The 14,271-nt window shown below is 40.9% G+C and overlaps 1 protein-coding gene across 1 annotated transcript in view; it reads left to right on the top strand.

The window, feature by feature from the left end:
- The window catches only part of PKHD1 (PKHD1 ciliary IPT domain containing fibrocystin/polyductin), a 264,433-nt gene that overhangs the window by 106,343 nt on the left and 143,819 nt on the right, over window positions 1–14,271 (top strand). Inside the window, exons 37-40 of the mRNA XM_062573127.1 lie at window positions 7,309–7,516; window positions 8,785–8,942; window positions 10,599–10,793; window positions 11,513–11,653. Of these exons, the coding sequence (XP_062429111.1) occupies window positions 7,309–7,516; window positions 8,785–8,942; window positions 10,599–10,793; window positions 11,513–11,653 (702 nt within the window). The remainder of the gene's footprint in view (window positions 1–7,308; window positions 7,517–8,784; window positions 8,943–10,598; window positions 10,794–11,512; window positions 11,654–14,271) is intronic.

The raw sequence follows: 14,271 nt of genomic DNA, 5'->3' as shown, positions 1-14,271 counted from the left end.
GTGTGTGTGTGTGTTTCAGACTCACTGACTCACTCATTTCTGCAAAGAGCTGAGAAATCTTCTTCCGTCCTTTCTGAAGCAATCTCACTTAATAAAATAGCTGCTTAAGCTTGGATTAAAGAAACTGTTTGGAAGTGCTTGCACCTATGGGATGGCACGTAGGGAATGAACTGTTTTTATGGTGGTTTGTAGTGGGAAAGAGCAGCAACTAGAGTTTCTATAGACCAGTTTAATCATATAGCCCTTCCTATCCTCAGTGAGATACTCCTCACTTACTTGAGGGTGCTGTTCAAAAATATTTAAACTGAAATAAGCTGAAATTAAAAGATATTTAAGCTAAATATCTAAACTGATATTTAGAATATCAAAATGATTTAATTTGCCCTCTCATTTGATAATATCTGATTTTTATTTCTTTTTCTTTCCCCCCCTCCTCCCGCTGGGAGAAGGTAAAGGTGTATAATTCTATCATATTGCTTTCATTTGGGCTTTCATGGTATTAGTTTTAATATTATATCATCTGTTTCATAGCAATATAGTGAAATGAAATGCTTTTACAGAAAGAAAATCAAAACCCCAAAGTGACTCTAGGAAAGAGGGGGAAAAAAAGTTTTAATGGTTCAGAAATGGAACTGAATTGAATTGAAGATTTTTTGAGGAATTTTTGTTTTGTGGAAAGCATTGAAGAATTGGCTTTCATGTAAATTTGGAGTGACATCACATCTTCTGGCTAGCTGTAGACTTGGATTTCATCCTCGAGAAACCACTTATATCAGGAGAAGTATTATCCCTCTTTTACAGAAGAGGAGTAAGCCAGAGCGGTGCTAAAGTTGTGTCTACACTGGGCTGCAGATGGGTGAGCATCAGAGCAGGTTACAAGCCGGTATTAAAAAGCTGAGCCCTGACCTAGCTCTGTTCCCTCATGTTGCTCGGATGGCAGTACCTCTTGGGTAAGGTGGTAGGTCCTCATGTTGCAGTAGTAGCCCAAGCCCAGACCTGTGTCCCAACCCCCCCCCCCGCCCTTGTGGTACATCACATTGGATCTTCTCTAAAGGACCTGTGTTTCTCTGCCTAGAGCCAAGCAGATGATAGTGCCATGAGGGTGATGATATGTGACAGCCTGGGGCAGAGGAATCTACTCAGGTTTGCGTGAGGGACAGTGTAGGTCCCAGCTTACTTGCCCAGCGTGCCCCATTACTTGCATAAAGCTTGTGCTTGATGCCAGGATTGGATCCATATTCTAGGGATGTGAGATGATCTACAGTTTGAGCCAAAAATCTGTGCCGAAATCCAGTGTAAGGTACCCAGTGCAATCAGGAATGTGCAGCACTGAGGCTGCAGCAGGTTTGCTTGTGCAACAGTCCAAAACTGATAAACTCCCCAGAGTCCTAAGGGTTAATGAGCAGTTATAAACAAGAAGAGCCCTCCTGTTTTACTTCAGGGCATGAACGAGAGGCTTTCTGCACTGGCAGTGGCAGGGAAGTAGTAGAAAAGCTGTCTGCGTTTCCCCGGGAGCTGCCCACACACAGCAGTTTGGCCGGCAGGACTATGTGGGGGTGGAAGGAGCTCTCCCACTTTCCGAGCCGAGACGATCCCTGCCTGTAGGAGTTGTGCAGCAGGAAAAAAATCTAGACTCCTCTTGTTGCAAAACAAGCTAGAAACTTTGTGCAAATGCCGAGGGAATAGACTGAGGACTGGAATTAAGAGGGAGCAAAAGTGAGCCAGAAACACCCCTGCGCAGTGTGTGTTGGTGAACGAGTCACTGAGGGCTCGCTGGTCAGGTGGCTCTTTTTAAACATATAATAAAATTCAGGAGAGTGGCTTTCATTCTTTATTTTCTGATTCCATTCCCCTTTTGGGCCAATAACTTGACTAATTACTTTTATAGATAAGGCAGCGGGAACATTTAGGAAAAAAACTTTCATCAAATCCAAGTTCGTGACAATTTCTCTGTGTTTTTAGTTTAAGGATCCAGGACTCTAAGATCCGGCTATAACAGCACAACCGAGTGCGATCCTGACCTGGGAGGCTTTCTGGAGAAGATTTTCAGACACGTTCTATTCCTTTTAACTTAAGAAAGCTTTTACATTTTTATTTTTATGGTTTGTTTTACTAAACTGTGAAGCAGCGACAGCAGTCTGCATCCTGGATCTAAAAAGCTGAAAACCGCTATGTCATTTCACTTTGCCTGCTGTAGACAGATTTACCTGTAAGCCTAGAAACAAGTATATCCTGTGGAGATTGCTGAGTCTGGATGTAAATCTGAGAAATTTCTGTACAGGTCAATTCCTGTCTGGATTAACCACTTAGGATGAAGTGAAATTAGTTGATGATGTCATGGATGTCGTGTGGTGTCCTAGATGGATTTATAAAATGTTTTGAGGTGGGGGATATAAGACAGTGAATTAATACTGTTTTTCTTCTTGTATAATTGGCACAGAAAATGAAAATGACTTTATGGACCTCAGAATTACCTTATTCATGACATGCTAGACTTCATGTTTGCATCATGCTTCCAACAGGGCTCACTCATAAGGTGTTGAGTTCAATATCATTAGCACTCACAGGACTTATCCTTTCTTAGTGAAGCAGGGAGGTAAAATGGATTTATTCCTTTCATGTAGATGGAGGAAAGAAATTTTGATACGGTGAAGTGACTTGCCAAACCCAGAAATATTGGTGTTGAGCCAGTCCTGGGGCAAACTGTTCCTTATGTTATGGTCTGTGATTAATTCACTTCAGAATCTGCTTTCAAGTCACATTTATTTCTAGGTTGCCAATTGATAAATCACTTCTGCTCTATTCAGTATTTAAGTATGGCTTTGTCAAGTCACTTAGTAAAATGTTCCATTCCTGCTTTGTTTGCAATTGCGTTTTGAGTCTGAAGGATCTATTCTGTCCCTTTAACATGAAGGCATTCCTGCTTTAGATCTCAGGATGTGTTTTTCCAATTTGAGCTCAGTTAATTATTAAAAATGAGTTCAATAATTAAGGAGTTATACAGATTCATCTATTTTTTAGCACTTTTGAGTGTTTCTGCTTGCAGTACTTTTTGGGGGAAGAAATAATTTAAATATACTGCAGCTGTTGGTGTTTTAAACCTTCTACTCTCAAACAAGTCATTTATTTACCTGTTGCACAGCCCAGCTTCAATCACTAAGGTTATTTTCTGAACCCTGTAGGTTTTATCTGAAGTGGGGTTTGTTTTCGAAGGGAAACATGAAGGATGGCTCCAGCCTGCTGGAGAGTGGGTCCTGCAGACTGACTGCAGATACAAGGATGTTCACCATCTCTAGGGAATCCTCTTTGCCCATTCGTGATCTTTATTGAGAGCCCCGTTGGTTCTTTAAAGGACATTTGGTAAACAAGGGTTGTCTCCCTGCTGGAGACCATTCCCTCCTGTGATTTTCATCAGCGTATTTCATCTCCACATCTAAAAGCTGGGTGTAAAGATATCTATGGAAAGTGGTGTACCCTAGTCAGTCAGCCACTGGGAGGTGAGCAGGAGCCTACGAATTTCTTCAAGAAGCAGGAGCAATTTGATCTGGCTGTCTGCAGTGACTAGTGACTGCTGTGTGTTTTCAAGATCCCTGCGAGTTTAAGGAGGTGTGTAAGGTGTGGGGGACCAGATGCAGATGGGGACAATTCTACTCACATTAGGGTTGAATTAGAAGATGTCCTGACTGAAACAGACCCATAGTCACCATTTGGACTTAAGCAGATTCCTAAATTCCTTGATGCATTCAAAGTGTTTACACTGGCATGTTGCTGTAGACCTGTCACTAAAAATCCCCGAGATCAGAAGGTGATATCTTTTGCCTGGCTTTTGGCTAAGAAATGAGAAAATCAGTGGATACCAAGCACAATCAGGGTCTGATTTAATTAGCTAATGTTACTATAAAGTGTGATTTCAGGTATCTATATAGGTCTGGCAGTTAAGACATGAGACCCATATCAGACCCATGTCTTTCTGAAAAAGCAGCTAAAGGCCAATCCAACATCTAAAAACGATGTGTTAGGCACTTGAAATCCACCCACAGTGCCCAAACTAAGTCAAGTCAGCTACAGACACCAGTGGTGGCCGTGACTAAGGGGCTTGGTGGGTGTTGTGCTGTTTTTCAAGCTCTCTCTCAAGGTGTTTAAACTTGTTCTCCAACTTCTGCATCTAATATTATAAATTATAGTTAATAAAATGGTTGCTGTAGTGTGTATATGTGATGTATACATAACGGGAGGCAGTTGTGTGGCAGGACATGGGTGCACACATATATACGCACACACGCATACACAAGAATTGCTACTATCTAAAGGCTGGTGCTGGAAAAAAATATATATACTGCTCAACATGCAGTTGACTACTATCAGTCATTTGCTTTTATGTGAGTACTAAAAATTCACAAGCTTCACTCAATAAAAGTGAGTAAATGAATAATGACAATGACCACTCTGCTAGTAGGAGAATGTGCATAGGCAGATAGCAAGAGATTTTTTTTTTTTTTTTTTTGAGCTGGCTGACAAAGAGGGATATTCAGAAGACCCTGCCCTTTGTGCAGAGGGGACAAAGTGTGTTATTCTTTGGGTGTTGGCAACTTGCATTCCCTTCATGCTGCCAAAGTTGTAGGGTGCTGACAAAAAAGATGGCAAGCCTCCTAAGAGTCCATTCCTCCTTCTTGGTACGTTAGGATTAAGGATTAGTCCAGTAAAAAAAGGCTTTTAAACAGAAAGGTACAAAGGCTAGATGCTTTCATTCTGGTGGGAATTCATTAACTTGTAGGTGCTACACCTTATTTGTTCCCACGTTAAGGAGGGAAGAAATGGGACATTGGGCTGTAAGAACCCAGAAAACAGAACAGGAAATGGGGAGAGAAGCTTGCTTAAAATAATTTAAAGATGATTTATTGGATGCAACTTCTACCCTTAGTGATTTCTGGTATTATTAAATTTCTATAGTACTGCTAGGGAGGACAGTAACTTGCTGAGGCATAAAGGTAAATTATGATCTACTGCAAAGAAGTGAAGGAAAAATGCACTGAAGGAGGGTGCGTAAGGCACATGCTCTCCCCTGGTGGGGCGCAGGGGGTTGAATCTCACTGGATCGATCTGTTCCAAAGCCTGCTAAGGAAAAGGAAATGTAAGGAGTTAAAGCAAACTTCATTATGCAAAGAAGGGAGGGAGAAATAGCAAGATGCTCCATTACTGCTGCGTGCAGACTTGGTAGTGTGTCCACAGGAGGGGATTTGGGAACCGAGGCTGTGACTTCTGTATTGCCTTCCAGTGCAGGCTAAGGCTGCAGGTGCAGGAAGCTCTTCTTCACCCTGTGCTCCTGGAAAAGGCGAAAACAGGTCATGGCTTAGCTCTGGGCACTCTAAAACTTTCCTGTCCTTTCTTCTGGGTGGCACTGTGTTCACAGATAGCTTTGAAAGACCCGTTCTTCTGTTCACTACTTGTGGGCAGCACGGGGGTGCTGAGGATGGACGACATCCTGAGGACTTTCCTGTCAAATACAACCCATAGGACAATGCTGTGATCTTACTAATGGTGTGTGCAACTCCCTCACAGTCGGAGCTGGCAGGACCTCAAAAAGAGTAGCACATGGTGAATCATGTATTCACACTGCTGGCTAAACATGTAACTCACCCCCAACTCCAGGGATGTAATGTGGCTGCAACTGAACCTAAAGGTTGAAAATACATTTTCAGATCTATCTGAGGCAGTCTAAAGCCTTCTCAAGAATATGTTTCAGCAGTGCATGCTAAGATTTAACTTTTATGGAAAAAAATCCCCAAAGTTACAATATTTTAAACTGCATATGATGCTATTTCAGCTTTTAGATGAAAAAGGCTGAACAGAATTCTTTGCAAGTGAAACATTTGCTTTATTAAAAAAAAGAAAAAGAAAAAGATATTGGATTTTTTGGTATGTCTTCTTACATTAATTTTAAAAGGAATATTGATGAGGAAAAAATGAAATTTTTTTTTAACCACCTCACAAATGATTTTTTAAAACAATATGCTGAATAATTTTTAAGATTTTATAAAAGTGACAAAATACTCTTCAGAGCTGGGAAATCACTTTCTAACCAATAAAAAGCCTTTTATTTGGAAAGAAATGAAGTCCAACTATTTTTTGCTAGGTATTATCATACTTTTCCTTGAGATCTCCAGATTTTGCTTTCCTCTACTCAGCTGCACCCAGGAGAGACTCCTTGAGAAACATCACCTCTGGAAGAGTCTTCTTCCATGCAGGTCTCTGTGTACCCAGCTCTGGAAACAAGTTGAGATACTCTTCTAGGCATCTGCAGAATCCTGTTTCCATCCTCATATAATCTTTTGCAGACCCAATCAGATGTCCAGTCTGCACCATACATGCCTGAAATCTGAGTAATGATCACATGGTGCTAAACTGATGAGTATTTCATTTGCTTGCTAAACTCATTTTTATCCTGTATTATTTCTGTATTCATTTCAAGGTTTTTATTCTATTCTATTCTATTCTATTCATATATTTATTTGTTTCTTTATTTTCTGGTCATTTCTTGTTTATTTTCTGTTTGAAAATAGGCTGCTTGCACACTAACCAGTTTTGTCTTGTGTTTGATTTTGCAGCTCGCTGGTTGTGTTGCATGAACAAGTAGGCCACTTAAGCCAAGATTTTAGGAAATGATCTCCTCCTGTAGTGAGGAGATCTCACGATCTCCTAATTTTCTCTTAATTTTCCTAGCTGAGAAATCTGTAGTCAGTCTTGAAATTTTTTGAAACTGATGATATTTGTCTTTTCCTATGTTATTTAAAAATTGCTGATAGAAAAGGGGATTTTTATGAATGCAAGTGACTTGTAGGCCTAGACTAATCCCACCTCATTTTGGAGACTTGACTGGGGAGTCTGGTGATTGCAAGTGCCTTTTACTCTCAGTGGAGAATGATGGTCCCTGCAGAGAGTGGTTTTCTCTGCTAGTTGTAGAGGATGCTTATGGAGTGGGTGCTTCTCATCGAGGGAAGTCAGTTGGGTAGATTGAAACAACCTCAGCTTCCACAGTGTTTTGAGCAAACTTCTTTCCCGCCTGTTTTTTTTAAGCTCTTTTGGGCCAATAAAGATGTTGTTGCTTGGAAAGCATTGCATTTCTTGTCCAAGTAGATGTGCACAAATCCTCTTTTTCAGCATTAATTCCATCTCTTCTACCTAATATCAGCAAGAAATGAATGACCGTGGGCAGGTCCAAGTGGGGCAGTGTTTTCTAATCTTATAGATCCTTTTTTTTTTATGTTGGTTGATGTGTATTTTTTTTGTAACGCCTTCTTATTTTTTTAGGCTGGATGCCAAAAGTAGCTTTCACACACTTGAAATCATCAGCTCGTGTTAACGACACTAGATTAGTGCTGCAGGAACCTGTTGACTGGCAACCCGGCAATGAAATCGTCGTGGGAGGGACGGGCCTTGGTGATGCACCGTGGCAGGCGGAAAGGGCCATTATTGAATCTGTGAACAACACTGAACTTTACCTTTCGTCACCGCTCAGGTACCCTTTCAGGGGACTTCTGTAGCCGAGAGCTAAGTTAGTCTAACCTTTGGGTGAAGGTTAGGAATTGCAGTTCACTGTGGGAAGAAATAACTATATAAATTCCTTTAACAAAGGTGCTCAGAGATATTTAGTTTCCTCACTTCCCCTAAAGCCAGTAGAAATTCAATCCTAAATGCTTCTGACTATCCCGTATCTTAACCATGAACTTGGAAACTTTGAAGCAGAAAACACTAATGGCCTGTATAGTACAATGGCTTTGGCATAAGGTTGACTAACAATTTTCCTGCATGTTTATTTTCTTGACTTTTTCACAAAAAGTGTCTGATTTCTGTAAAAAGAAATATTTTCTTCCATTCTTGATTGATTTTGGGGGGTTGATTAACAGAAAACTCAAAGCAAATTACTTCAATTTGGAAACATTGCTCTCCTGCTTCCAGTGAGCAGTAATTTGGCTGCATTACATTCTCATCATCTCCTATGCATTAAGATCTCGGTCAAACTATACCTTTTATCACCATAGCAAGAAGCCCCAGTGTTGCAATATTTGGGAGGTCTGGAAAGAAGACAGCTTAACTGCAATGCCAATGAAGAACAATAATATCATTTTCAAATAAAAAATAATAAAAATACTTTTCACTTGAAGAAGAAAATACTGACATTTTCACTGAAATATGTTGTGGGAAGGTGAAAGAAATTCAAATATTGAAATATTACAGCGAAAACATACGTAATATGAGGAGGTTTTGTGAACAGATGAGGCAAAAAGATGAAAACAGGGACAAGTATATCTAGCTGACACACAGAGACAGATTGGTATGCCACTGCAAAAGGTAAGAAGAGGCCTGGCTCCAGGATACAGCTCTCTAAAACTCAAAGGCGGAAAGCGCACATTGTGCCCTAGGTTCCCGCAGAACTTGTCCGTGTTTTTCAGAAGATTTGTGTAACCTGCTTGGTTATACTGAGAACCAGATGTGAATTTTAGGCTCGCTGGGAAAACAGATAAATTCAACCTGTGTGCTAGAACTGCTCATGCTGAACTAATTGGAAAACTTCTCACCCAGTCTTTTCCAGTCCCCAGCCACCTCAGGAGCTCACAGCTAGCAGAGATGCTCAGAGCCCCCTGCAACTTCCCGAAAATATCGAGTAATTTCAGAAGCAGCCCTGAATTCCAGTGACTGAGGTCATACCTAAGCTGAGAGTTCCTGCCATCTGTCAAGTGCAGATTTTTTTTGCCCCTCTTTCTTTTTTTTGGTGTCTTTTCCTAGGTATTCTCACGATGTTGGAGAGGAACGGGTGAATGGCCAAGGCCTGCCTTTGAGTGCTGTGGTGGCACTGATTAGCAGAAGAGTTGTAGTTGAAGGAAACGTCACCGGGGAGAGGATGTCCCACCTCAGACAGTGTGCGAAAGCAGGTGTTTCAGGAGGTGAGGTCTTTCCTGACAGAAACGTAATGAGAAAGAAATGAATAAAGACATTATTGCTCCATTAAAATCACATTATAGTATCACTGTGTATTAGGAATATTTCTTAATAGGATAACTTTGAAATGTAACAGCACCAGGAAAGCAAATTTATCTTTCCAGACATTGTTTGACATTGAAGTATGAAGTCTCAGGAGCTGAACTGAATTCCCTTGTAATATCTCAGATGTATTATTTTCACATTGTTGTTTCAAGCCATCTTGGGACAGACCCTTTAGTTTTGCATGAGCCTCAGGGTGTAGAAGAGAAAGTATCTTCTGAAAACATGTTTCAGTGTACATATTATATTAAATTTTTAATTGTGTTTATTATTTAGTCACTTTAAGAAGAAAGAAAAATAAAACAGCCTGCTTTCTGTATTCTGGTAAAATATTGAGATGTTGTTTAGTGTCTAGCGATCCCAGCAAAAAAATAAACAAACAAAAAAAAATCAAGTGATATCTTCTTGTAGCATTCAGTAACACTAGTGAAACAATAATAGACATCTCAGTTCTCCTTTGGTCTTACCTGTGTGAAATACCATGGTTTGGTGGAAGGATTCCTGATTTATGCCCGCTGATGAAGAAATGGAATCAAATGCAGTGATTATAATTTGTGGAGAGTTAGGTTTTCTGGCTAACCAGGTATTATGATTTTGTTTAAAAATAAAATGCCTTTGGCTTTAAGACTGTGGCACAAGCCTTCCTTTGAAATCCAGCAACCAGATGCTTATATTACCCATGAATTTATAGTACTTTTTTTTTTTTTTTTTTTTTTTTTTTTTGTGGAACTCATAAATATAGTCTCTGAAATGGGCTAACTGAGGTTTTTATTTGCATTAAAGTATAAGAGGATTTCTCAGAAAAGTCACCAGATGATGAGTGGGCAGTGTTTTTGTTGATAATTTACTTTTCTTAAAAGAAAAAATGAATGTTGTTGAGACTAACAGTCAATGTTAGAATTTGAAATTCTCTCATCCAGAGAACAGGCCAAAGCTGCACGTTTGTAGTCTGAATCTCCTTGTGCCAAAATACCCGAAGCACAGACCAATGGAAGGGCACTTTTCAGGAGTATCGATTCCTTCCACAGCCCTATGACTTACTCCCCCTGTCTTCACATTGTGAGTAGTGGTGGTTTCTTACCCATCTGCAGCGGCAACAGGAAAAACTAGAGTTTGTAGGGTATTTTCAAAATGTTCTCATTTCAACTTAGTTCAGTAAATCCATGCCCAATCACCTTTTCAAGAACCTCACCCAAGGTAAATCGATGTCAAATCCATCTTACCCATGCACTGGTCTATTTAAAATTGAACACAGGCAACTTCCCAAAGCATGAAACTACCATGGCTTCCTGCTGATTTTAATATATGTTGTCCTAAAAAAAGTCCAGCTGACTCTTAGGGAAGAAACTGCAAAGGCACTTAAAGGGAGTATCAAATACGCTTGCCTGTGGCTATCTGTCTCTAGGCATGAGCTTATGATTGCTGCTGGAAAAGGTGATACTGGATGAGAGAAACTAGCTCAGTGTAGCAGGTCCTGTGACACGGTTTGGGGGCCTTTGCACGTAGCATGGTCTTTATGGAGAAGCGATGCTGAGAGCTTTCTTTGGATTGTATTCCAGGCAGATCCAAGTGTCTGTACCAGAGAAGTGAGAAGAAGCTGGGATCTCGGGATCTGGGGGCCATCGTGGTTGTGGAGGCCTTCCGAGGAGAGGAGAGTTACCTTTGGGTGGAGGGAGTCCAGTTCCGGCACATGGGCCAAGCGTTTCAGCAGCACTGCAGCGCCCTGACCATCGCTGGCAATGCGCAGATGGCAGGTGAGATGGCTGCACTGGAGCTAGGCTTAAATAATCTCACATGTCCACCTTCTCCTGCTCAAAACCGGGGCAGATCTTGACAGTCTGCTCGGCTTAGGTTCAGGGCACCACTAAAAATTGGGTTGGTAAGAATAAGAAATCCTCACTGGAGTCTAAACTAAAGTGAAACTTGAAGGAGAGCTTTAACTCTCTTAAGTTTCTTTATATCTCTGGATAGCTTCTTCCTCATGCAATATTTCATTTTTCATGCCATGCTTCCTAAGTTAGTTTGTTACTTCTAGCTCTGGAAATGAAGTACTAAAATATTGTGAGAGAGCCCAGAGCTGGCTCAGGGCTATTCAGCAGCATATGCCAAAATTTATTTCTGTCACCTAAAAGTTAAGGAACTAATTAACTTGTTATGACTTTTTTATTAATAAGTGCAAAATTCACCTCTGTGGAAGTGCCAATGAGGACTCTGAGAAGTGGTGGTGATTTGGGAAGGTTGTGGGCCAGATTAATGTTTTGAGGATACTGGATGGGACTTTTTATGCTGGCTAACCCACACCTATACCTTCCCCTTTGCCAATGCCCAGCCGTTGGCAAAGATCTGCAAAGATGAGTAAGAATCAGCAGCTGGAACCAGGCAATCTCTTGGGAACAGAACAGATTAATTACACAGCATCAGAGGGTGAAGAGCTAATGTGAAATTGTCCCAAACTTGCCTTTTGCTCACGCTACTCATTTCTTCACAGGCTCTTACATACGTGGCTGCTGCATTTTGGACTCCTTCAGTCAAGGACTCCGTCTGACTGGGATTTCAAACTTTACAGTGGACAGTAATGTTTTCAGTAACATTTCAGGTCATGGGCTTCTAATGGGTAAGTGAAGCAGGAAAGTATCTGTCCACCATGTACAGAAAAATATGCTGATTGCTGTTTGCAAGAAAATGTCTCTCTGGAGGAAAGAATAGTAGGTGCAGCCTGATGGCTTAAATCACATCTTCCACATTTTCTAGTGTTAGTGAATCTGGAATAAAGCTCGCAGGCTTCCTCATGCAACACTTTTAGCAGCTATCTCCCTTTGACCACACATTGCTTGTTTCTTCTGGTCAGTCTTCACTTGATTTAGTTCTTCTGTTTTTTAGAGAGTTGATTTATCTGTCTGTAGAAGAGCACCATTATGTAACGTTTAAGACTCCAGTGCAGTGAGGCATTTAAGAACATACCTACCTTTAACTTCAGTCATTTGTCATTGCTGATAATGGAGTTAAAGCATGTGTTAAAAGTTAAGCAGAGGATTTAGTACTTAAATAAATTGGAGCCTGGAGCAACAAAAATGTTAAACAACAAAATATTTCTCCTAACTAACCATCAGGAGACTGACTTGTAGCATCTTTTACTGGGATCTCACATTGCCTGAATACCTAAAGATATAGCTTTATTTTTATTTTCCATCAGAGGTGGAATGAAAATGACCAATTTTAAGCTCAAAAAACCCGCAGACCTTCAGCCCTGATCCTGCAGTTTGATGCACACTGAGAGGCCCTATGCTAGATCCTGTATAGACACATAATAAGATGGGATAGATTACAATTTAAACAGAGGGGACCTATAAAAGGAGAGTGACTGTACACGCCTTGCAGATGAAGAGAAGTGGCCGAGAGAGATGCAAGGTCCTGCCCAAGGTGATTACACGAGACCTCTGTGGCAGTGAGGAAGCAGAACAAGATCTCCATCCTCCCGGAATGCCTTCGCTCACTCGTGCTAGGACATGTGTCTGACATAAAGGACTCTGGGCTGAGCTGGATGTTTCCTCTGAGGTTTCAGCCTGAATACACCTTTTCCCCAAGATATCTTTAATGGCTTCACTGTCAGCAACTCCAGAGGGTCTGATAGATGAATTTATATATCATTTTGTTACCTGTGAAGGCATATTTATTATAGCTGGCTATTTGTGACTCTAGAGTTGGACTCCCTTAGTGTTTTCATCTAAAACCCTTATTTTCAGGGGTTTTGCAAGACAGTCATAAAAAGTTGCTCTGGGCTTAAAATTAATTCACACACAAGGTCTCATCTTGGAAGCCACGACTTTTTATGCCTCCTCTCAAACCTATATGACCATAGAAAAGACTTCTTTAGGACCCTGCTTATGGTCTGATAGTTGCGTTGTTTGTAGTAAATACAGTCTGAAAAGGAAATATTTCCTAAATGGATTTTGTTCCAAAAATGGAGAAAGTCTGAAAAGATTATGGGGAAGGCTAAAAACAATTACTCCTCTTCCCAAACCCAAAGTAGGCATGTTTTCCTGTAAGCCTATTTCCAAGTGACTGATATTTGGGATGGTCATGTCTAGGAAAGGGATCTGTATCTGGGGTAGAGCTGGAGCCTCTATAGTTGAAGGCAGTCATTTATGTTCAATAAGAACAAGTAAATAGATTTTATTCACAGCAGGTGTGGGCTAAGCAGAGATGACCTGCTTTGTGCTCTGCACACACAACGCCAGAGTGGGGACATACATTACGGCTAATTGGAGCCTGTCCCTTGTCCAAGCTTCTCTTCTCTGGCCAGTTTTTGCCCCTGGGGGGCACATATCTTTAGGGCAGAGGTTAAAATGATCTTTCTTCATTTTCTAACTCAGTATTGCAACTCGGTCTGGGGAACCTCATGTCTGAATTGTGATCACTAGGTCCGTCGGAGTTTTCCTTTTTCTTCTGATGCTTCATTGCTTAGAGTGTGTGTGGGGAAGTGCCTTGGTGCAGAGCTGCACCAGATATTTTAAAATCTTTTTGGAATTCTTCTTATGTTTGGGGGCAGGTTTAGCTCAGTTGCTTAGAGCATGGTGCTGCTAATGCCAAGGTCATGGGTTCAATCCCGATATGGGGCTATGCTGAGGGTTGGACTAGATGATCTCCAGAGGTCCCTTCCAACCTTACCATTCTGTGAACATCTATGAACAATATATGTGGGACAGTAGATGGAGACACAAGGGATAAGACATTGAATCCTAGCATTGCCAGAAGCATGCCCATTTGTCCACAGGTAGGCCACTTTCTCATACTGAATCTCTTTTTTCCCAACTCTAAAATGTGTTTTCTAATATTCCTTTTATGTGTTTTCTCCATAAACCTGGGATAGAGTGTATCTGCTGCTATATTTATGTATAAGACCTGATAGCCTTTTGCACGTTGAATTGCAGAGTCATGATCTCTATTGCCCTGTTGTAGAATGTATATTACAGTATTCATTTTCTTGACTGTTTTATTTAATTCTACTCATTAGATTGCAAGTTCTTTGTGTCAGAGACTTTTCTTCTGCCGTATTACAACATTGTTCAGATCTTGCTTGTAGCCTTGTGATATTGCAGGTGTGTGTAGTATTCCTCTTTCCATGCTACTCATCACTACATTCGGCTACAGCTGTCTTTGACCATGCCCCAGCAGTCTTCTGCTTTGTGTTAAGCACATTTACTGAGTCTGCTTCAATGATATACAGGGACA

This window comes from Rhea pennata, chromosome 3 (assembly GCF_028389875.1).
Source record: "Rhea pennata isolate bPtePen1 chromosome 3, bPtePen1.pri, whole genome shotgun sequence".
Lineage (NCBI taxonomy): Eukaryota > Metazoa > Chordata > Aves > Rheiformes > Rheidae > Rhea > Rhea pennata.
Note: the sequence above shows the minus strand (reverse complement) of the source record. Positions and strands in the feature narration are given on the sequence as shown.